The sequence below is a fragment of the Neophocaena asiaeorientalis genome, unplaced genomic scaffold (genome assembly GCF_003031525.2).
Source record: "Neophocaena asiaeorientalis asiaeorientalis breed wild unplaced genomic scaffold, Neophocaena_asiaeorientalis_V1.1 scaffold317, whole genome shotgun sequence".
NCBI classification, from domain to species: domain Eukaryota; kingdom Metazoa; phylum Chordata; class Mammalia; order Artiodactyla; family Phocoenidae; genus Neophocaena; species Neophocaena asiaeorientalis.
This window is the reverse complement of record NW_020173114.1, coordinates 1,909,814-1,929,279: the sequence shown is the minus strand read 5'-3', so window position 1 is coordinate 1,929,279 and position 19,466 is coordinate 1,909,814. Positions and strand designations below refer to the sequence as shown.

General features: G+C 37.2%; 1 protein-coding gene across 3 annotated transcripts in view; it reads left to right on the top strand.

The window, feature by feature from the left end:
• The window catches only part of KYAT3 (kynurenine aminotransferase 3), a 53,999-nt gene that overhangs the window by 19,166 nt on the left and 15,367 nt on the right, over positions 1-19,466 (top strand). For 2 of the 3 annotated variants that reach the window (XR_003003075.1, XM_024743630.1), the window contains exons 1-8: positions 3,486-4,002; positions 4,595-4,739; positions 5,380-5,529; positions 8,649-8,735; positions 9,524-9,649; positions 9,746-9,866; positions 15,990-16,066; positions 17,294-17,383. Coding sequence is in view for 2 of the 3 variants with exons in the window: in XM_024743630.1 (XP_024599398.1) it covers positions 3,947-4,002; positions 4,595-4,739; positions 5,380-5,529; positions 8,649-8,735; positions 9,524-9,649; positions 9,746-9,866; positions 15,990-16,066; positions 17,294-17,383 (852 nt within the window). In the remaining variant the exon portion in view is untranslated. Of the gene's footprint in view, positions 1-3,485; positions 4,003-4,594; positions 4,740-5,379; positions 5,530-8,648; positions 8,736-9,523; positions 9,650-9,745; positions 9,867-15,989; positions 16,067-17,293; positions 17,384-19,466 lie in introns of those variants that run through there. The other variant, XM_024743631.1, reaches the window with a different exon arrangement.

The window sequence follows — 19,466 nt, the reverse complement described above, 5'->3', positions numbered from 1 at the left end:
ATGTATTACTACACAGTTTAGGAGGCTGGAAGTCCAGGATCAAGGTGTTGGCAGGATTGGTTCCTTCTGATGGCTGTGAGGAGGAATCTGTCCCATGTTTGTCTCCCAGCTTCTGGTGACTAGCTGACAAACTTTGGTGTTTCTTGACTTCTAGAAGCATCACCCTGATTTCGGCCTTCATCTTCATATGGCATTCTCCCTGTATGCCGGTCTATCTCCAAATTTCCCCTTTTTATATGAACACCATTCACATTGGATTAGGGCCCACCCTAATGACCTCAACTTAACTAATTACATCTGCAATGAACCTATTACCAAATAACATCATTCTGAAGTACTGGACGTTAAAACTTCAATGTAAGAATGGGCGGGGCGGGGGAGCACAATTCAACCCATAATAACTACGTATCTCATTATAACTCCAGACTTCATTTCTGCCATGTTGGTGTCAGGCTTAGCCATGAAATTGCTTTGGCCAATAAAATGTGAGTAGAAGTGATGTGTCTGCATCTAAGCAGAAACTTGTTAAGAATTTTTTCCTTCTGCCATGAAACTAGCCATATTCCAGATAGAGGCTATTTCATCAGCCTGTGTCTCAAGAGTTAAGAGTGACATGGAACAGAGCAACAGCTAACTTTCAGTGAATATGTAGCACAAGAAGGAAGTAACCCCTTATGATTTTAAGCAACCAAGACTTTGGGGTCATGTGTTACTGAAGCATTAACTTAAGGTAGCTGACACCATAAGTTCACTCCTAATGTGTGGGTTTTTTTCATTCATTCATCAGATATTTATTAAAAGCTTGCTATGTGCTAGGCATAGCACTGTGTGTTGGACACTCTGATAGTTAATTTTATCTGTCAACTTGCCTAGGCCACACTACCCAGATATTTGGTCAAACACCAGTCTAGATTGTTCTGTGAAGATATTTTTCAGGTAAGATAAGGTTTCAATCAGTAGACTTTAAGTAAAGCAAATTACCCTCCATAATGTAATTTGGCCTTGATTCAGTCAGCTAAAGGCTGTAAGAGAAAAAAAAGACTGAGGTTCCCCCAGGAAGAGGGAATTCTGCCTCCACACTGCCTTCAGACTCGAGCTGCAACATGAGCTCTTCCTTGGGTCTCCAGCCTGCTGGAGCTCTGCAGATTTTGAACTTGCTAGCTCCCACAAATCTCATGAGCCAATTCCTAGAAATAAATTGCTATATATATATATATATATATATATACATACACATCCTATTGGTTCAGTTTCTCTGGAGAAATCCGATTAATACACAGTCAGTGAACAGTGAACAACCTAGAAATAGTCCTCATAGAGCTTATAGTCTAAGGAAGAATACAGACAAATAAACAGAAAAAAAGACAATGTTATGTAGTAAATGGGAATGCTTCATGTCATAGGAACACATAGGAGGAGCATCTAACCATGACTTGAGGAATCAGAGAAGGCTCTCTGGAGGAAATGAAGTCTAACTTGAGAACTGAAGGTGGCAGGTGGAATAGGAGTTAGCCAAGTGAAGGGACAAGGTTGTGGAGAGCAGGGCTTAGATCGAATGCAGAACATGCATTCTTAACAGGGGCATTATTGCCCCCAAGAGGGAGAAACTGGTGCTTGGCAGGTGAAATAAATCTTGGTTATTACAATGTTTTGTGATCATCCAAAGCTCAACTCTATCCGACAAAATCTTATTCCTTAATATTTAATGAGGGAGCGGGGGAGACATGATTAGAAAAAATGTCTAAAAAGTCTCCATGGTTGGGGGAGGGGGGTGCACGGTGGTGACAAAAAGAAAAGGCTGAGAAACATTGGTGTAGAAAGACCTTTTGGGTAAGGGAAGGATCACATACGGAGCTTGTGAGAGAAGACTATAGCATATTTAACAGGTCAGAATGGTTGAGGTATACAGTGGGAAGGAACAGAGGCACAGAGAGTCATGGGAGAAGAGTCTCATCTAGATACAAATGTTAAAGAAAATTAAATCTGAAAAATGCATTTTGACTGCAATTATCCAAATATTTTAGGTGAAATTGGACTTTGTCTAAATTATCTACCGTAGACTATGCTCACTTTTATATATGAATTTCTACTTTGTGTTTGTAGTCATAGATTAAATGAATCATTAACTTTAAACATGTTTTAGAGATGACAAAGAACAACTGTTAGAATACCTTTCCTATCTTTCTCAGAGTTTTAGTTTTATAATTGTAGTCTCTATAACAGCATCATGTTCAGGTGGGCATTTAATCATTAGGCTGTTCTGGAAGGCACATTAACCTCTGGAGAATTTGCATGTGATTTACTTCACTGGAGTTTCAAAGATTAAAAATATGAGAGTAAAAAGATATTTTTCTTGGTTCCATTATTGGGAATAGATGAGAACAATGGTCTGTTTAATAACCATTATCATTATCTCCCTCCCAGATGGAATTAAAATTACTTTAATATTCTATTAGGAAAATCTTTGCAAAAATGCTGCCAATCTTTTTTTTTTTTAATTTCCAGCAGCTTGGCAACAATGAACTCAAAACTAATTCAGTGCTTTTGAGAGATAATATAAACTTAATTTTAGACTCTAAAGGACTAAAAAATTGCATGCTCTTCCATAATTTTAGCTTTTAATATTTTTATACCCCAGCCCTAACTTGCTTGATGTGAGTAGACCTGACCTAAATGTCTAATATACTTTTTTTTTTTTTTGCAGTACGCAGGCCTCTCACTGTTGTGGCCTCTTCCGTTGCGGAGCACAGGCTCCGGACGCGCAGGCTCAGCAGCCATGGCTCACGGGCCTAGCCGCTCCACGGCATGTGGGATCTTCCCGGACCGGGGCACAAACCTGTGTCCCCTGCATCGTCAGGCGGACTCTCAACCACTGCGCCACCAGGGAAGCCCTCTAATATACTTTTTTAAGAGACAGCATTCTAGTAATCAAAGGTCTTGTTAAGTAAAAGACAGTATGCAGAAACAGTACTGAATATGTGTTCTGAAGTCACACTACCTGGGTTCACATCCTGAGTTGAATCTGTTTGGGTTTAAATGCTACTAGGTTTCGTGAATTGGGCAGATGTAAAGTTACATGATCTTATCCTCTGTGTACCTCACTTTCCTCATGTGTAAATTATGGCTCATAATAGAACCACTACATCAAGTTGTTGTAAATATTAAATGAGTTAATTATTTAAGACACTTAGAACAGTGCCTCGTACATACTTAGTACCCAATAATGTTACCTACTATTATTATTATTTAGAACTCCTTATTAAGTAGTTTTAAAACCATTTGTTTTGGTGCTTCCTGTATGCCATACAAGGAACTTAATTGTGAAACTGTTAGTACACCTGGCCTAAAATGATCTTCACAGCATGACTCAAGTATTTATTTATTTATTTATATGTTTTGTTGCACCGGGTCTTAGTTGCGGCTCACAGCCTCCTTAGTTGCAGCTCTCTGGCTCGTTAGTTGTGGCATGCGAACTCTTAGCTGCGGTATGCGGGATTTTTAGTTGCAGCATGCATGTGGGATCTACTTCCCTGACCAGGGATCAAACCTGGGCCCCCTGCATTGGGAGTGCGGAGTCTTATCCACTGCACCACCAGGGAAGTCCCCTCAAGATATTTCTTTAAACTGACTTTTTTTAGTATCATTATTGTTCTCTTCAGTATAGTTCAGGCCTTTAAATTGATTTATTTTTTAGGCTAGGGTGATATTTTTGTTCTTAGGTGAGAAGATAAACATCTAAGGTTCATAAGGAAAAACACTCCTTAGAGCAGTAGGTGGGAGATGAATTCCTCTTCAGAACTTTGTATTGGCGTCTAGAATTTATCTCTACAGTACTGCTTTTTCCATGGTGCCAATAGGGAAAAGCAAGTGTTACCCATGATTTTCTGGCATTTTTGTTTTGATTAAAGAAATTTTAAAACCTTTCAATATTTATATCTTTCAGAAAATGTCTTTGAAATTCAAAAATGCAAAACGAATTGAAGGCCTTGATAGCAATGTGTGGTGAGTACATTAGAATAAACAATAATCATTGGGTGAAGTTTTTTTCCTCCACATGTTTATATCCTTATTTGGGAATTTTTAGCTTTATCTATAGTCTATAAATAAAACCACTTATTTTAATTCATCCATTCAGTGGAAATGGAAGGAAATAATGATTCATACACTGATTTATTCACTTAGCAAATGTGCCAGGTCCTGAGCTAGGCACTGGAAATGGACAGAGAAAATGACAGATTGGGTGGATGCCCTTGTGGAACTTACCTTCTAATCCATCAACTTTTCCTATTAGCCCTCCTTTCTAATGGTTGATAAGAGAACCTAGCAGCAGATGGTTGAGAAAAATATTTATATAATTAAAATATGGGCATCATGGAACTGAGATTTGTAAGAAACATTAAGTTCATCAGTTCAGCCATAATTTTTCCGGGTAAAGTCATTTTGTAGACGGTAAAATTTTTGTTGTGAACTCATTAATTTTGTTTGATCTGTAAGACTAAACTAAGTCTTATTTTTCAGTTTCTAAAGACTATGAGGTATAAACAGCTAACTTTGTAATTTTAGTACTTACTAATATTACTATTTTTTACCTTAGGATTGAATTTACCAAGTTGGCTGCAGACCCCTCTGTTGTGAATCTTGGCCAAGGCCTTCCAGATATATCCCCTCCTGTATATGTAAAGGAAGAATTATCAAAGATTGCAGCAATTGATAGTCTGAATCAGTACACACGGGGCTTTGTAAGTATATGAGGACTATGTGGGGTGTGAGCTTGTATTTTATATTGTATTGTGCGTGAATGTACTTCTACCACTTCTCCGTAATTGGCTTTCTGGAACCAACTGTCCCAACTTGATAACCAGAGGAACACTCACCCTTACCCTTATCTCCTAGGATGAGCTGTCCCCTACTTCCAGCTTCTCCACAGTCCTGTCTTGGCCCTTTGTTTACCGTTGTTCCAGGATGAGGTCCTACGACAAGCAGGGAAGGAGAATATTCACTTTAGACATATTTTCTTTCCCTTTCAAACTTACGCAGCCTCAGCACTGGCTTCTTACTTAATATTCTCTATTTCCAACTAGTTACTTTCTTTCTTTCTACCTCAGCACAACCTGCATCTTTCTGTGGTGGAATGCCTAGGATATCCAGAGATTTCATAGATTCTACTAAAAAAAATTACCACAAGTCTTCATGACCATTCATGCAGGAACCCTCTGAAAATAGGAAAAAAGATATTTTAATTTATTGCCATTTAAAAATACAAATTGGAAAATTATAAAACCCAGATGTTAAAAATTCTTACATTTTAGAGCCAAACTATCTCAAAGAAGTAGGTCCCATAATTAAATTTAAGGTTTTGTTCTTCCTTTTACTCAACAGGGTCATCCATCACTTGTGAAAGCTCTGTCCTGCCTATATGAAAAGTTTTATCAAAATCAAATAAATCCAAATAAAGAAATCCTTGTGACAGTAGGAGCATATGGATCTCTTTTTAATGCCATTCAAGGATTAATTGATGAGGGAGATGAAGTAAGTATATTAACATTATCATGTTGCCTATATTAATCACTATCATTTGTCCTGCTTTTATTTTTACTTATTTTATACTCTTTTTTATTTGAATTATTTTTGAAGTATAATTTATGTGCAGTCAAGTTCACAAATGTTAAGTACAGCTTAGTAAATGTTTACATGTATATGTGTATGTATGTCTCCATGTAGCCACAAACCAGATGAAGATATAGTACATTTCCAGCAACCCAGAAGGTTCCCTTTTGCCCCTCCGTAGTCTGTATTCTTCCAGAGGTAACCGCTCTTCTGTGTTCTGTCACCATAGGTTCATTTTGCCAGCTCTTTAACTTGATATAATAGAATCATACAGTATGTACTCTTGAGTCTGGTTTCTCTCATTTATCATTTTGTCTTTGAGATTCATCCATTTTGTTGCATGTCATTTATTCTTATATTTACAGCCTATTTAGATAAGAGAAGGTAAAAGGGGCTAGCAGTGATGCGGGAAAATGAATCTTAGTTTTCACTGCTAAAATAACCTTTAATCTGAACTCAATCAACAAGTATTTGGTCCCTGTCTTTTTGTACCCTGTATTGTTAGCAGCACTGTGTGAGGGATGTATAACAAGAAGGCTGAGTGATTTCTTTATTTAGTGATGTGATATAAAACCTACTTTGGCACTGACCTCAGTCAGCTCTGCCCCTAATTCCCCATTATCATTCCAATACCCCTGCTTCAGTATTTCCTGACCTGTTTCATTTATTCAGAATTTATTGAGGATACGCTAGACATTGTGGGAGAGATTTTTAAAAGACGGTTTCTGTGTGGAAGGGGTTCCCTGTTTAGTAGAGGAGATAGACTTGTAAACAGATGAGGAGGAATGCAATGCTATAGGCGGTCGTGGGGAATGTATAAGTTACCATGGTGACAAGAGGAAGAAGTGATCAACTCTGCTAATATAGGTCTAGAAAGCTCTAGAGAGGTGTTGGTCAAGCTGGGTGTGAAGCATGAATATTTGCCGTGATCTGTATTGTTAATTCCTTTCTTTGAATTCTCCCCGTACTTTATCTGTACCTTCTTTATGAAAGATACCTGTTCCTTTGTGTTACATTATCCTTTTACATCTCAATTCACTCTACTACAGCCAAACAGTAAGCTACTTAAGGAGACATGGTAAGGAAGTACAGTCATACTTTCATATACGTAATCTCCTTTATTCCTATAAAGTAGTTGAAAGTTTTATCTGAGACTTTGGTGTTGTTACTCCTTTGTTGCTTCTTCCTACTCTGCACTTTATTGGTGTGTCCTAGGGCTCAGCCCTTGGCCTTCTTTCCTCTATTCTTTCTTCCCTGATCATCTTATCTAATATTTTGAAACCACACACACCACTTTCCATCATACTGACCTATTATTTTCCTTATAGTATTTATTACTATGTGAAATTAGCTGATTTACTTCCTTGTTTTCTTATTTATTATAAATGTCTTGCAGGAGAATGTAAGTTCCAGGAAAACTAGTTTATCGCTATAGAGCTAGCACCTGAAATAGTGAGTGCTCAGTAAATATTCTTCAAAGAGAGAGGGGAATTATTTCCATTGTAAAAATAAGGAAATTTCAGGGAAGCATGTTAAGTATATTCTTCAGTTCCACCTCGCTGCCTTCCCAATTTACTTTCCTTCATTGAGCTCTCACTTCCTACCAGGCACTGTTTCTCACCAGGGCTACAAAGATGGGTCATCTTAGTCCCCAAGAATTTCATAGTCTAATTAAGAACTTGAGGAAAAGATTCATTCCTGGCTCATTTCTTTGTCCTCCACAGTACCCAACACATAGCACATTGTATAGGAACTACTCAGTGTGAGTTGGATGACTAGTACAAACAAAGGGGCTTTAGAATATAAGGGCCTCCTATGACTCCAATGAGAAAGGTCTTGAAAAAGAAGTACAAGCAGTAAAAAGTGCAAATTTAGGGTGATAATTAGGTACCATGAATTTAACCAACACAAACTTAAATGCGGCAGTTTAGTGTAGACTTGTAAAATTATAAATTGTTGCCAGATTTTTCACAAGCAGTTTGACTATATATATAAAGTACCATAAAACATGTTTATACCCTTTAGTCTAGCAGTAGCAATCATGTGAATTTATTCAGCAAATGATTTTAAAATGGAGATACTATGCATAGTCACAAGTGAACGTTGCACTGTTATTTATACAAGCAAACTATAACAAAATTATTCTAGAATTCAATAGACTCTCAAATAGCCTTTAAAATAATAAGTGCTAAAACTAAATAATATTAAAATTTTTGTGAAATACTTCTAAGTTTAAAAAAGATAGAAAAATCAAATGTGTACAATGGATATAAATTATGTGTTTAAACCCTCCTTATAGAAAAGCAAAAAGTTAGGGATGCTAGGTCCAGGCTGGCATACTGCAGAAGGAATACCAACTGGACAGGTTAGTCTGGCCCACTGACCTGAAAGCCAGGCCATGAGTGATTGAGAGAGAGCCTGTAGGAGAAAAGGAACAGGAAGTATACCTCAAGGGGCTAGGAAAAAAGGATCCAGATATAAGTCATCTGGAGGGAAATTGTGGTTATCAGACATTAGCAGTAGCATCCTGCTACCTGCATACGCTTTTTGTTTAGGGATGCTTTTGAGAAACGACAAACGTCTTTACTCTCAGGATAATACTTATAAATTAGTACTCCACAGCGGAGAGCATCTTTTGCAGTGCTTTCTTTCCTTATGGTCTTGCTCTGCCACTGATCATTTATATTCTAATTTGAAATTTAAACTCAATGTTTTTGGCTGGAACATCCCTTTGAGAATGTGATGAGAGCTTTGACCCCTTTCCCCAGAAAAATATACCTATGCATGTAAAAAATTTTACATACAATTCCAAGGGTCCCACTGCAAGCCTATCCACAGATCTCCCAGAGATCAAGGGCTCCAATTAAGGATCCCGACAAGTTTATCCCCAAGGTCTTTTTCACTCAGATATGAGAAGACAAACCCTGCTTTCTACACTGCTGCATCTCAGCATGTAGTATAGTGCCTTGCACATAGTATGTACACAATATTTGTTAAATGGATTAATGATTAATATGTTGTGTTATTTGGTTTTATTCCAGGTCATAGTGATAGTGCCTTTCTATGACTGCTATGAGCCCATGGTGAGAATGGCTGGAGCAATACCTGTTTTTATTCCCCTGAGATCTGTAAGTTTGCCCCTATGATTCACACGTTTAAAGAAGTTTTGTAAATACCATTACTTTGTTGCCAGTAAAGTTCCTGCTTTGATTACATTTTGGGATTTACTATATATCTCTACTATGACTGAAGGTAACAACTTTAAAGGGGGATCTTTTATTACTTTATCTTGTGTTTGCACGTCTGTCTGTTGTATCAGCGTCTACATTGTGTGTAATACTAGTTTTTGTGGTTATGTGTCTCCCCTACTGACTGAGCACCACCAGGTCAGAAACCATTTCTGACTCACTTTTATAGCTCTGGTCCCCAGTGACTAACAGTGTAGGGTATATGCTGGGTGCTCAATAAATGCTTATTGAATTCCGAATGAAGTAATTTTTTTTAAATTCTGCTTTTATCTTTAGGAATACAGTATAGATCCATTGTCTTTTTAAAATTTTCATCAAAATAAGTGATACAAGCTGAATCACAGAATCTTCTATTAGTCTTATAGTATCAGATGTGTTAACCATAGTTAGAGCTGGCTCCTTTGAAGGAATATAGGCACTTTCACAGCCATTAATGTTGACAGAGTTCATGTTTCCAATTAACAGGTATGAGCATGGAACTCACATCCTGTTGGGCTCTTAAGGCAGAGTAAAGCTTAGTTATTTCTATTTCTTTTCTGTGTTTGTCATCTATTCAGTTACCTTTGCCATGCCTTTCTCTACTTTTTTTTCCTTGTTAGGTTACTTTTTTGTAGGACAGCAAACATAAATTAACTGAATTAAATCACATCTTCATTCTTCATGCTTAGAAACTTGTTGATGGGAAAAAATGGTCTAGTTCTGACTGGACATTAGATCCTCAAGAACTGGCAAGCAAATTTAATTCCAAAACCAAAGCTATAATACTAAATACTCCGCATAACCCCCTTGGCAAGGTGAGTCTTTGATATCTTTATACAGTCTTCTGGTCCATCATTTTCTCACATGTTGAATAATTGGCTCTGCTCCTTTGTTTCCTTTCATATGTGTAGGTGTATACCAAAGAGGAACTCCAAGTAATTGCTGACCTTTGCATCAAATATGACACGCTCTGCATCAGTGATGAGGTTTATGAATGGCTTGTGTATACTGGAAATAAGCATTTTAAAATAGGTACCAATTATTACATAGAATCACAAATCTAAATGTGTTTGGGCACGTGTGGAACATCTGATTGGAAAGGATCCCAGAAGAGCTTTAAAATAGTCTTTGTAATGGGTAAATGTCTGTGAGTGCTTAAAAATGGGCCTTGAATGAATGATGCTTGAGTGAATTTATGAGCAGATTCAAGGACAAGCAGTACAAACTTAGGAGATGAGATTTTGGATCACACTATAAAACTATGAAACCAGAGAAGTAGTACTTTTGCCTTTATTTTTAGCTTTTTTCAAGAATCTAGCTATTACTTGGCATATAAGACATAGGGAACTTAATTGTTCCTGAACTGGTCTGTCCCTGCTGAGCAGGTTGCCAAAATGCCAGGTCAACAGGAAAAAATTGTCATGACAGTAAGGTATTGCTGCGTGGCCCTTGCCTGGAATTTCACCATTACTACTGGGCCATCTCACAAAAGCCACAGTGTCTTCTGAGGTAATCCAAACTTATATCAACTATAGGGTTATAAACTGGGCTGCAACCTTTGGGTCTTTGCACTTGCCCTACCTATACCTGGAAACACTTTTCGCCAGATATCCAAATGGCTCAGTCTGTCACCTCTCTGGGGTCTTTATTCAGATGTCAATTTTTTTTTTTTTTTTTTTTTTTGCGGTACGCGGGCCTCTCACTGTTGGGCCTCTCCCGTTGCGGAGTACAGGCTCCGACACGCAGGCTCAGCGGCCATGGCTCACGGGCCCAGCCGCTCCGCGGCATGTGAGATCTTCCTGGACCGGGGCATGAACCCGTGTCCCCTGCATCGGCAGGCAGACTCTCAACCACTGCGCTACCAGGGAAGCCCCAGATGTCAAATTTGATGACCACAACATTTAAGATAGTTACACCTCTCCTTCTAGCATTTTCTTTGTCCTTTTTCCGTTCTGTTTTTGTTTTTTCCTCTATAACAAATATCAGGATCTATATATTTTACTTCAAACCTGCAAGTAGGTAGGAATTTTTAAATGTTTTGGTCTCTTCTGACTCCTTAGTTTCGAGAAAGTGTCTTGTGCATGGTAGACAGTCAGAAAGTATTGTTGAATAAAATGAATAGGAAGTATGAAAATGGTGAGGGAAGGATAACTAAAATCACTGGCAGGAACCAATAAAATTTAAAATTAGTGCACTTATATATAAATAGTTTTTGCACATATCATAATTATCCGCGGCAAATTACAAATTGTTGTAGAGACACAGAGGAGAAAGCAACTGCTTCAGGTGATCAACAAAGGAGTGGGCAAATGACGGGACTTAGGCAGAGAAATAGAAAGAAAATTCCTATCAGATAAACTTTTATGCACTGAGGCAAGGAGGCATGAAAGATCAAGATATACTTAAGTGGTAGAAGGGTGTGTTGCAGTAACTGGCACAGATGAGAGTGGAAAAGTAGGGTGATTCTGAAGGACTTTACATATGAGGATAAAGAGTTTAAACTTCATTGAGGGGGTCAGTGGTTCTGAAACTTACTTTAGTGATAGAGCGTCTTAAAGTCATGATGTTCACATCATGAAATCGTGACAATACATACTTATTTCATCATGAAACTAGAGGCAATTTTCTTAACAGAAATTCAGTAATTAGAAGTCAGTGTAAAAACTACAAGTCTGTGTGCATTTACCTGTAACAAAGTGCTATTGAAACAAATACATCTGAGTTTTTCTGATTTTTGCCATTAATGTTCATTTTCTAATGCTCATTTGTTTCACTGTTGGTAGCATTCACTATCAGATAAGTGGTAGCACTTACCTTAAGTGCTTAAAATTTTGTGGCTTAAGAAAATTTTGTGGAAAACTTAATATTGATTTTTTTAAGTTCTATTTAAAAACTCAATAATTAATTTGATCATCAGGGTACCAGTGAGCATACTTTGAGAACTACTGCAACAGGTAGTGACGAGGCAGGGTAATTAGTTCCATATTGGATTTGTTTTATAAAGGTAAGAACCAGCTGAGGATCTTAAGTCAGATGCCCTGGCGGTGGAGATGATACATGAGGGCTGCTTAGAAGTAAAAACTATAGGGCACAGAATATAGCATTTGAAGGTGGGAAAGCAAGCAAGTGTGATTCTGAGATCTCTAGCCTGGACCACTAGGCAGTGATGAGGCCCTTACCCAGGGACGGAGATGTGGGAGGAGGAACAGATCTGTGGGGAAGAGCTGAGCAAAGGAAATTCCTGCTTCTCATGCTCTAGTCTTGCTAAGTTTCAGTGTCTTTGAGACATAGAGGAGGAGATGTCTAGAAACAAGTAGAATTATAGGCCTGATCGTCAGGATCAAATTGTGAAGGGATTTATTTTTGGCAGTCATCAAAATTTTGTTGATAGTGGAACCCATGGAAGAGAATGAATCTTCTAAGGAAGAATGTATAAACAGAGAAGAGAGTCAGAGATTTGCAAGATATGGTGCCTTAGCCCAGCAGACTTCTGTTATTTGTCAAAACTGCATCACAGCTCACCTTCTCACATCTTGTTGATGATCTCTGTCTCAGGTCACTAACTTCTTCCCAGTTGAAAATCAGACCAACAGGGACAATTAAATGTTTTGGTAATTTTTTTAGATTAAGCAGAGAGAGGAAGAGGTATCTATCTAATGAATAAATATAATTTTATACTTAACATTTTACATGTTTTACAAATGTTCATGCCTATGCAATGACTCAAAGCTTTAAAAAATTTAGTTGACTCAGTTTAGCAATATTCTTTCCAAATTATTACTTTAAATGATCTTGAAATTTATTGTTTAAACCTTATATTATAAGCCTTTCATGGTAAAAGTGTAAATGATGATGTTATTTCCTAAAGATATCATATATTTTTAACTCAGATTTTTTAGTTGTTTTAACAACTCATAAAGTTAAAACAAGAAAAAAATAAATTCACTATTTCATTATTTAGAGAGTACAAATGTGTGAAAACTTATTCTATTAAATACAGTGGCCTTTGTTACATGAAAGATGCTAAATGGCTCTTCCATCAATTTACAGAGTGCAATAGTAGCTCTTTAATATAATACAGTAAGGCTTGCTGGCCATACATCATGAAATTAGCATCATCTTCATGTTGTCACAGAGGCAGTTTTTCCTGGTGTAGTTTTCACTCTTCATCATGTCTCTCATCTTTATCTGACTTCCAATGAAGCCTAAGTCACCTGTGAATAACTGTTATAGCTGCTGTGGCTGATTTAAGGATCATGGGTCATAAATGAGAAGTACAAAGACCAGCTGCCTTTCAGGTATAACTGCAAGCTAAACTTACCAATACTGGAACTGAATGTTTTTTTAAAATCATCAGACCTGCAAAGATTTTTAAAAATTTCTTTAGGTTACTATATTCACATGCAGTGCTGTGGCCATCTGCTCTGCCTATCTGTTTACATTAACTTCTGTAGCTCCCCAGATCTCTGAGATGGAGAGGACATGGACATTCAGATGTTTTAAATTACTTAGGGCCCTTTTTATTGAAATAGTAGAACTTGTTCTTACTGAATCAGATTCTTGACTCAAATGATTTCTGCAGGTTTCAGTAAAATGACATTACAGTCAACAAATGAAACCTCTCTTCTGGAAGAGATTTTACTAATACACTGATATTTATATACTAATCCATTGATATTTGGAAAATTAGTATAAAATTCCTTGTAAATTATTTAGCTGATCAGCTTACTCCTTGAAAAAAAGACATCCACTTTTATATGGCCAAAATAGCCATCAAGAAATTACTTAGCTCTCCTTTTAAATTTATGCTATAGTTAGATTTGATATTTTGTGAATGAAACCTACATTTGATGTGTGCATAGTTTTTATTTCCTTCATGTATAACTTATTGTTAAAACATATTAGTATTATATTAGTTTGGGTAATTTTTATTTTCAAAGAATTTATTTCTAAATATTGTTTTTACTAATAGGCCTTCCTGATTTTGGATATATATTATTACTTTAAAGGAAGTGATAATCTGCATTATACATAGTTTGGATTTTTCTGTGATCAAATAGGAAAGTGGGACATCTGTCGTGTCCTTTGGAATATTTTAGAAGACTAAATAGAAGACTAGAAATGTCTCAAAACTTGAAAGGATATGGTTATTTACATCAAATGTTAGAATATTCCTTCTTCGAATGGACCCTCTAAATATTTTCTTCATTTGTCTTTTTGGGTTTTCTTATACTTCACAGAGAATACAGTGGTAACTTCTCTGATTTATATTGTTTTTCTGCCTTTACAAATGTTGACAGGTATTTCGTGATAGGCTAAAATTGCATATGTATCCATTTTGGAACTTTCTTTAGCTATCTTACATTTTAGTAGGCACTTTACTTGCTTATGAGAAGATTACTTCCAGAAGACAGTAACTTAGCCCCCCAGAAATGGGTATTTATTTTCCCTTTGTGCATACCAACACTCTTAGAACAATATAAGAGCATCTGTTGTACCTCTAAAAAAAAAGGTGAAAAACTTGTGGGATTGCACGTGAAGAATTTCACAACTAAATTACTTGAGGAATCCAAAAAACAGTTTTGTAGGTAGCATTCTCAGATTAACAGAGGAATAATTTACCGATGTCCAACAGAATTCACCAACTCTTGTATTTTGTACCTCCATGACTTTGACACCTGCATCCCCTTTGTCCAAAACACCTTTTTTTCCCCTTCTCTACCCAGCAAAGCCCTATGTGGTCATCCAAGTCTCACCTCAAGCATTACTGACTGCAGAGAACTACCCCTAACACCATCTCCTATCCTTGCAGAATATTCCATGCCTGTTGCTATTATAGCACTTATCACACTGTAATATAATTGTCCTTCTTGTCTCCAACCCCCACTAGACATTAAGCTCCTTGAAGATAGGAACTGCATCTTTCTTGTCATTGTTTCCTCTAGACCTAGCTTAGTACCTGGCACCTGATCATTGCTAATAAATGTTTGATGAGTGTATGAATAAGTGAATGAATGATTTTACTAAAGGTATCAATCAACTTGAAAATTTTTATATAGTCATTTGCCATTTTCATGGAATCTGTATTTGTGAATTCATCTACTCACTAAAATACATTTGTAACCCCCAAATCACTAGAGTGCTTCATTTGCAGACATGTCCAGAGGGGTGAAAAATTTGAGTTGCCTGACATGGATGTTTCCAGTTAATGTCAACAAGGCAAAACTCTGCCTTCTTATTACAGCTTGTTCTATAATCAAGTGTTCTTTTCACAGTGGTTTTGCTATTTTAAATGGCCCCCAAATATAGTGCTGAAGTGCTGTCTAATGCTTCTAAGAGCAGGAAAGCTGTGTTGTGCATTACAGAGAAAATACATGTGTTAGATAAGCTCCATTCAGGCATAAGTTCTAAAATTATTGGCCATGGGAATATTAGTGGTTAATACCTAATAGGTATAGGGCTTCTTTTGGGGTGAAAAAAAATGTTCTAAAATTGATTGTAGTAATTGTTGCTCAACTTTGAGGATATGGTACACTTAAACGAGTGAACTATATGTCATGGGATTTATATCTCAGTAAGTTATTTATAAAACACATACACACACTCACACACATGCATGCAGATTGTTGGCCCTTCCCCAGAGTTTCTGAGGATCCAAGAATTTGCCTTTCTTACAAGTTCCCCAGTGATACTGCTATTGCTGTGTGGGGACTGTATTTTAAGAACCATTGCCCTAGGAATCCTGTAGAAATAGACTCAGAAAATGGGCAGAGTAGAGGTGAGCTAAACACTAGCCAGAACCACAAGCAAAACTGTGCCACAGAATGATTACGCTGGGCACCCAGCTACTACTAACACTGAGCACTGAGTGCTGTTGCCCCTGTGACCACAGCACTCAACCGGCCTGGAGCGCTGCCTGCTGGCACCTCTGCCATTCCTGCCCTGGGAGATAATTTTGCCACTTAAATGTTTTCAAGCATGGTAACATTTTCAACTGTGTTTGGGTTAAAGTTAAATTATCTCTAAAAAAACCTATTGAAATAACTATACTGACTATATTATAAGGCATTAATGTTTTTAGATTATACTGAGTGTAGACTGACTATAAAGCAATTATCTAACCTTTTTTTTTTTTTTTTTCTTTTTTCTGTTCAGCCACTTTTCCAGGTATGTGGGAGAGAACAATAACGATAGGAAGTGCTGGAAAGACTTTCAGTGTAACTGGCTGGAAGGTAAGATGAAGAAGAATTTAACTGTTTGAAAACAGGCCTGTATTTTACTTCTTGTAGAGTTTTTTGTGTTTTAAATGCATAGATATTCAGTTTACCCAGGGTTTTATACTTACTAATCTGCTTATTTACTCATTCAGTTTTCATATTGGCCTTTATCCTTTTTGAGACTTAATCATTCCTTTAAAAGTAAGAAAAATTAGGTGATTTTTAAATTTTATAAGTAACCAACTAATGGTACTCTTTTCTTTGCAAAGAATGTTCAGATTACTGTATATTAATATAAAAGGAGAAAAAATAATAGCTAACACTTTGGCACTTACTATGTGTCAGGTTCTAAGAGCTTTCCATATACTGATTCCTTTCATTCTCATAACCACATTATGAGGTGGGTATAATTTATTATTCCCATTTACAGACAATAAAACTAAAGTACAGAGAAACTAAGTAACTTGCCTAAGGTTACCTTGCTAATGAATTCGAATTCAAGCCAGGACAGGAAGTCTAGGTTCAGAATCCACACACTTAACCACTGCACTATGTAGTACAATCACAATTGATCCAATTGAAACTTGGTTATCTTCCAACTTCACCTCTTCTAAACTTGGCTAAGAAGCAGAGAGTATCAAAAATGAGGGCTGGAGAACCAAATTATGGAAGACTCCCTTACGGCCCTCATTCAGAGTTACTTTTACCTATATTGAAGTCAAACAAGTTTTTTTTTTTGTGTGGTATGCGGGCCTCTCACTGTTGTGGCCTCTCCCGTTGCGGAGCACAGGCTCCGGGCGCGCAGGCCCAGCGGCCATGGCTCACGGGCCCAGCCACTCTGTGGCATGTGGGATTTTCCCGAACCGGGGCATGAACCCACGTCCCCTGCATCGGCAGGCGGACCCTCAACCACTGCGCCACCAGAGAAGCCCAAAGTCAAACAAGCTTTTTACTGGTTATTAGACCTCCAGAATATTAGAAGAAGCAAATCAAAGAGGGGGGAAGATAATAATGATTGCAGGCACTGTTTACCTTCTGAAGGCAGAATTTAGTGACTCCAGTTGGAAACTATTCCACAAAATGATCAGGGTTGAAATGTTTCTAACTACTAAGACTACACTACTTTCATAGTGTGAGCATTCTAGAAATGCATATATCTAATAATTACATTAAGCTTACCTACTCTATCAAATTTGGTACTTACAATTAGATTCATTTTTTAAATCTACTTTTCTTTTCCAGCTTGGCTGGTCCATTGGTCCTAAACACTTGATAAAACATTTACAGACAGTTCAACAAAATACCATTTATACTTGTGCGACTCCTTTACAGGTAGGCCTTATAGTAATTTGGGGCTGATGCATGGTCTTTGGGTGGAGGTGTTAGTTTTATGTTGTGTACTTGAATTGGCTTCATTCCTCCCTTCATGTCCTTTTTGAGCAGGGCTTCTAGTATACTTTGGAAATTTAGGAGCAAACACAAACTCACTGCTATCAAGAATAGTTTTGTTTTTAATACATGAAGTTTAAACTTTAAACACTCATACATTGCTGATGGGATTTCAAAGTACTGCAAACTCTCTGGAGGACAGTGACAGCCCCAAGCAAAATTAGAGATATATGTGCTCTGTGAAGCAGCAATGTATCCTCTGGGAATTTACCTTTTAGCTATTATCTGCACACTTAAGCTCTATGTATATGACCATTCATTGAGGAAGATAGGGGATAGTCCATCTATAGACAATTGGTTAAATAAACTATGGTCTGTCTAAACATTTAAATGTTATATGACTGTATTAGTTTCCTATTTCTTGGTGCCAAATTACCACAAACTTAGTGGCTTAAAACAACACAAATTTTTTATCTTATAGTTCTGGAGGTCAGAAGTCCAAAAGGGTCTTATGGGGCTAAAAGCAAGGTGTTGGCCTTGCTGCATTCCCTCTAGAGGCTCTAAGGGAGAATCTGCTCCTTGTCTTTTGCAGCTTCTTGGGGCTGCTTACATCCTTGGCTTGTGGCTACATCACTGCAACCTCTGCCTCTGTCAATACATGTCCCTCTGTGACACTAACTCTCTTGCCACCTTCTTTCCCTTATAAGGATGCTTGTGATTACATTAGGCCCACAGATAATCCAAGATAACCTCTCCATCTCAAGATCTTAACTTAAATCACATTTGCAAAGTTAATTTTACCATGCAAGGTGACATATTTACAGATTCTGTATTTTAAGACATGGACATCTTTGGGGACCATTACTGTATCACCATGGCTGTTTAAAAGTGAAAAGAAAAGAAAGGAAAGGGAAAGAAAGAAAGAAAAAAAAACCAATGAGGAAGCTCTATAATTACTGACATGGACAGATTTCCAGGTTATATTATAAAGTAAAAAAAGCAAGATACAGAGCAGTATATATTTATGCTATATTCTGTATAAGAAAGGGGGAAACGATTTGCTTCTATTTTCTTAAAGGATCTCTGGAAGAATCCATAAGAAACTAGTAAACGTGGCTATTTGTAGGGGTAAGGGGGGAATAGATGAAATTAGTAGATAGGGTCAGGGGTGGGTTGCAAGACTTTTTATATTTTCTATTTTTTTAATATCTGTAAAACAGGGATCTGTGTACTATTACGTTGTGAATAATCAGAACATTGAGAAAAAATTTATTTTTTTGGAAGGCAGTTAAAAGGTCAAAATAGTAGAATATGTTGGCTACAATAAACTTTTTTGCCTCCCGTCAAAAATACCTACTGAAGGAGAAAAAAAATCCTAATTTAAAATTCTTTTTCCAGTGAATCTCTAAAGTGATATATGATGATAAAGCCTAGTCGGACATTGGTTTTATTATATTTTAAACTCATTTCATCCTCTCAAAATAGATCCATTCACCTATTCAGTAAATATTTACTGAGCATTAGAGATACAGCAGTCAAAAATTCCTGCCCTTCTGGAGCTGACAGCCTTGTGGGGGAGTGCAGATCAAAAACAAGTAAATGTCCTAATAACATAATATGTCGGATGTTGATAGAAGCAATGGAGAAAAATAAAATACAGATGAAGAATATAAAGTGCTAATGGGGAAAATACACAATGTTAAAAGGAGTAGTCTTTGAAAGCCTCACTGAGAAGGTGACATTTGAGCTGAGAACTGAAGGAGGTTAAGTAGTCACATGATTAACTAGAGAAGAGCCTTACAGACTGAGAAAACCTGTACAAGGCCCTAGGGCAGGCAGTTTCTACCAGTGAAAAGCACAAAGGCTGGGACGGGATGATCAAGGGAGAAGAATAGGAGGGAATAAATCAGAGAGGTAGCTGTGAGCCAGATCGAGTAGGGATATGTTTGTCACCGTAAAGCCTGGGTGAGATAGGAAACCACTGGAGAGTTTTGAGCACAGGAGTGACATGATCTAACTTGTGTTA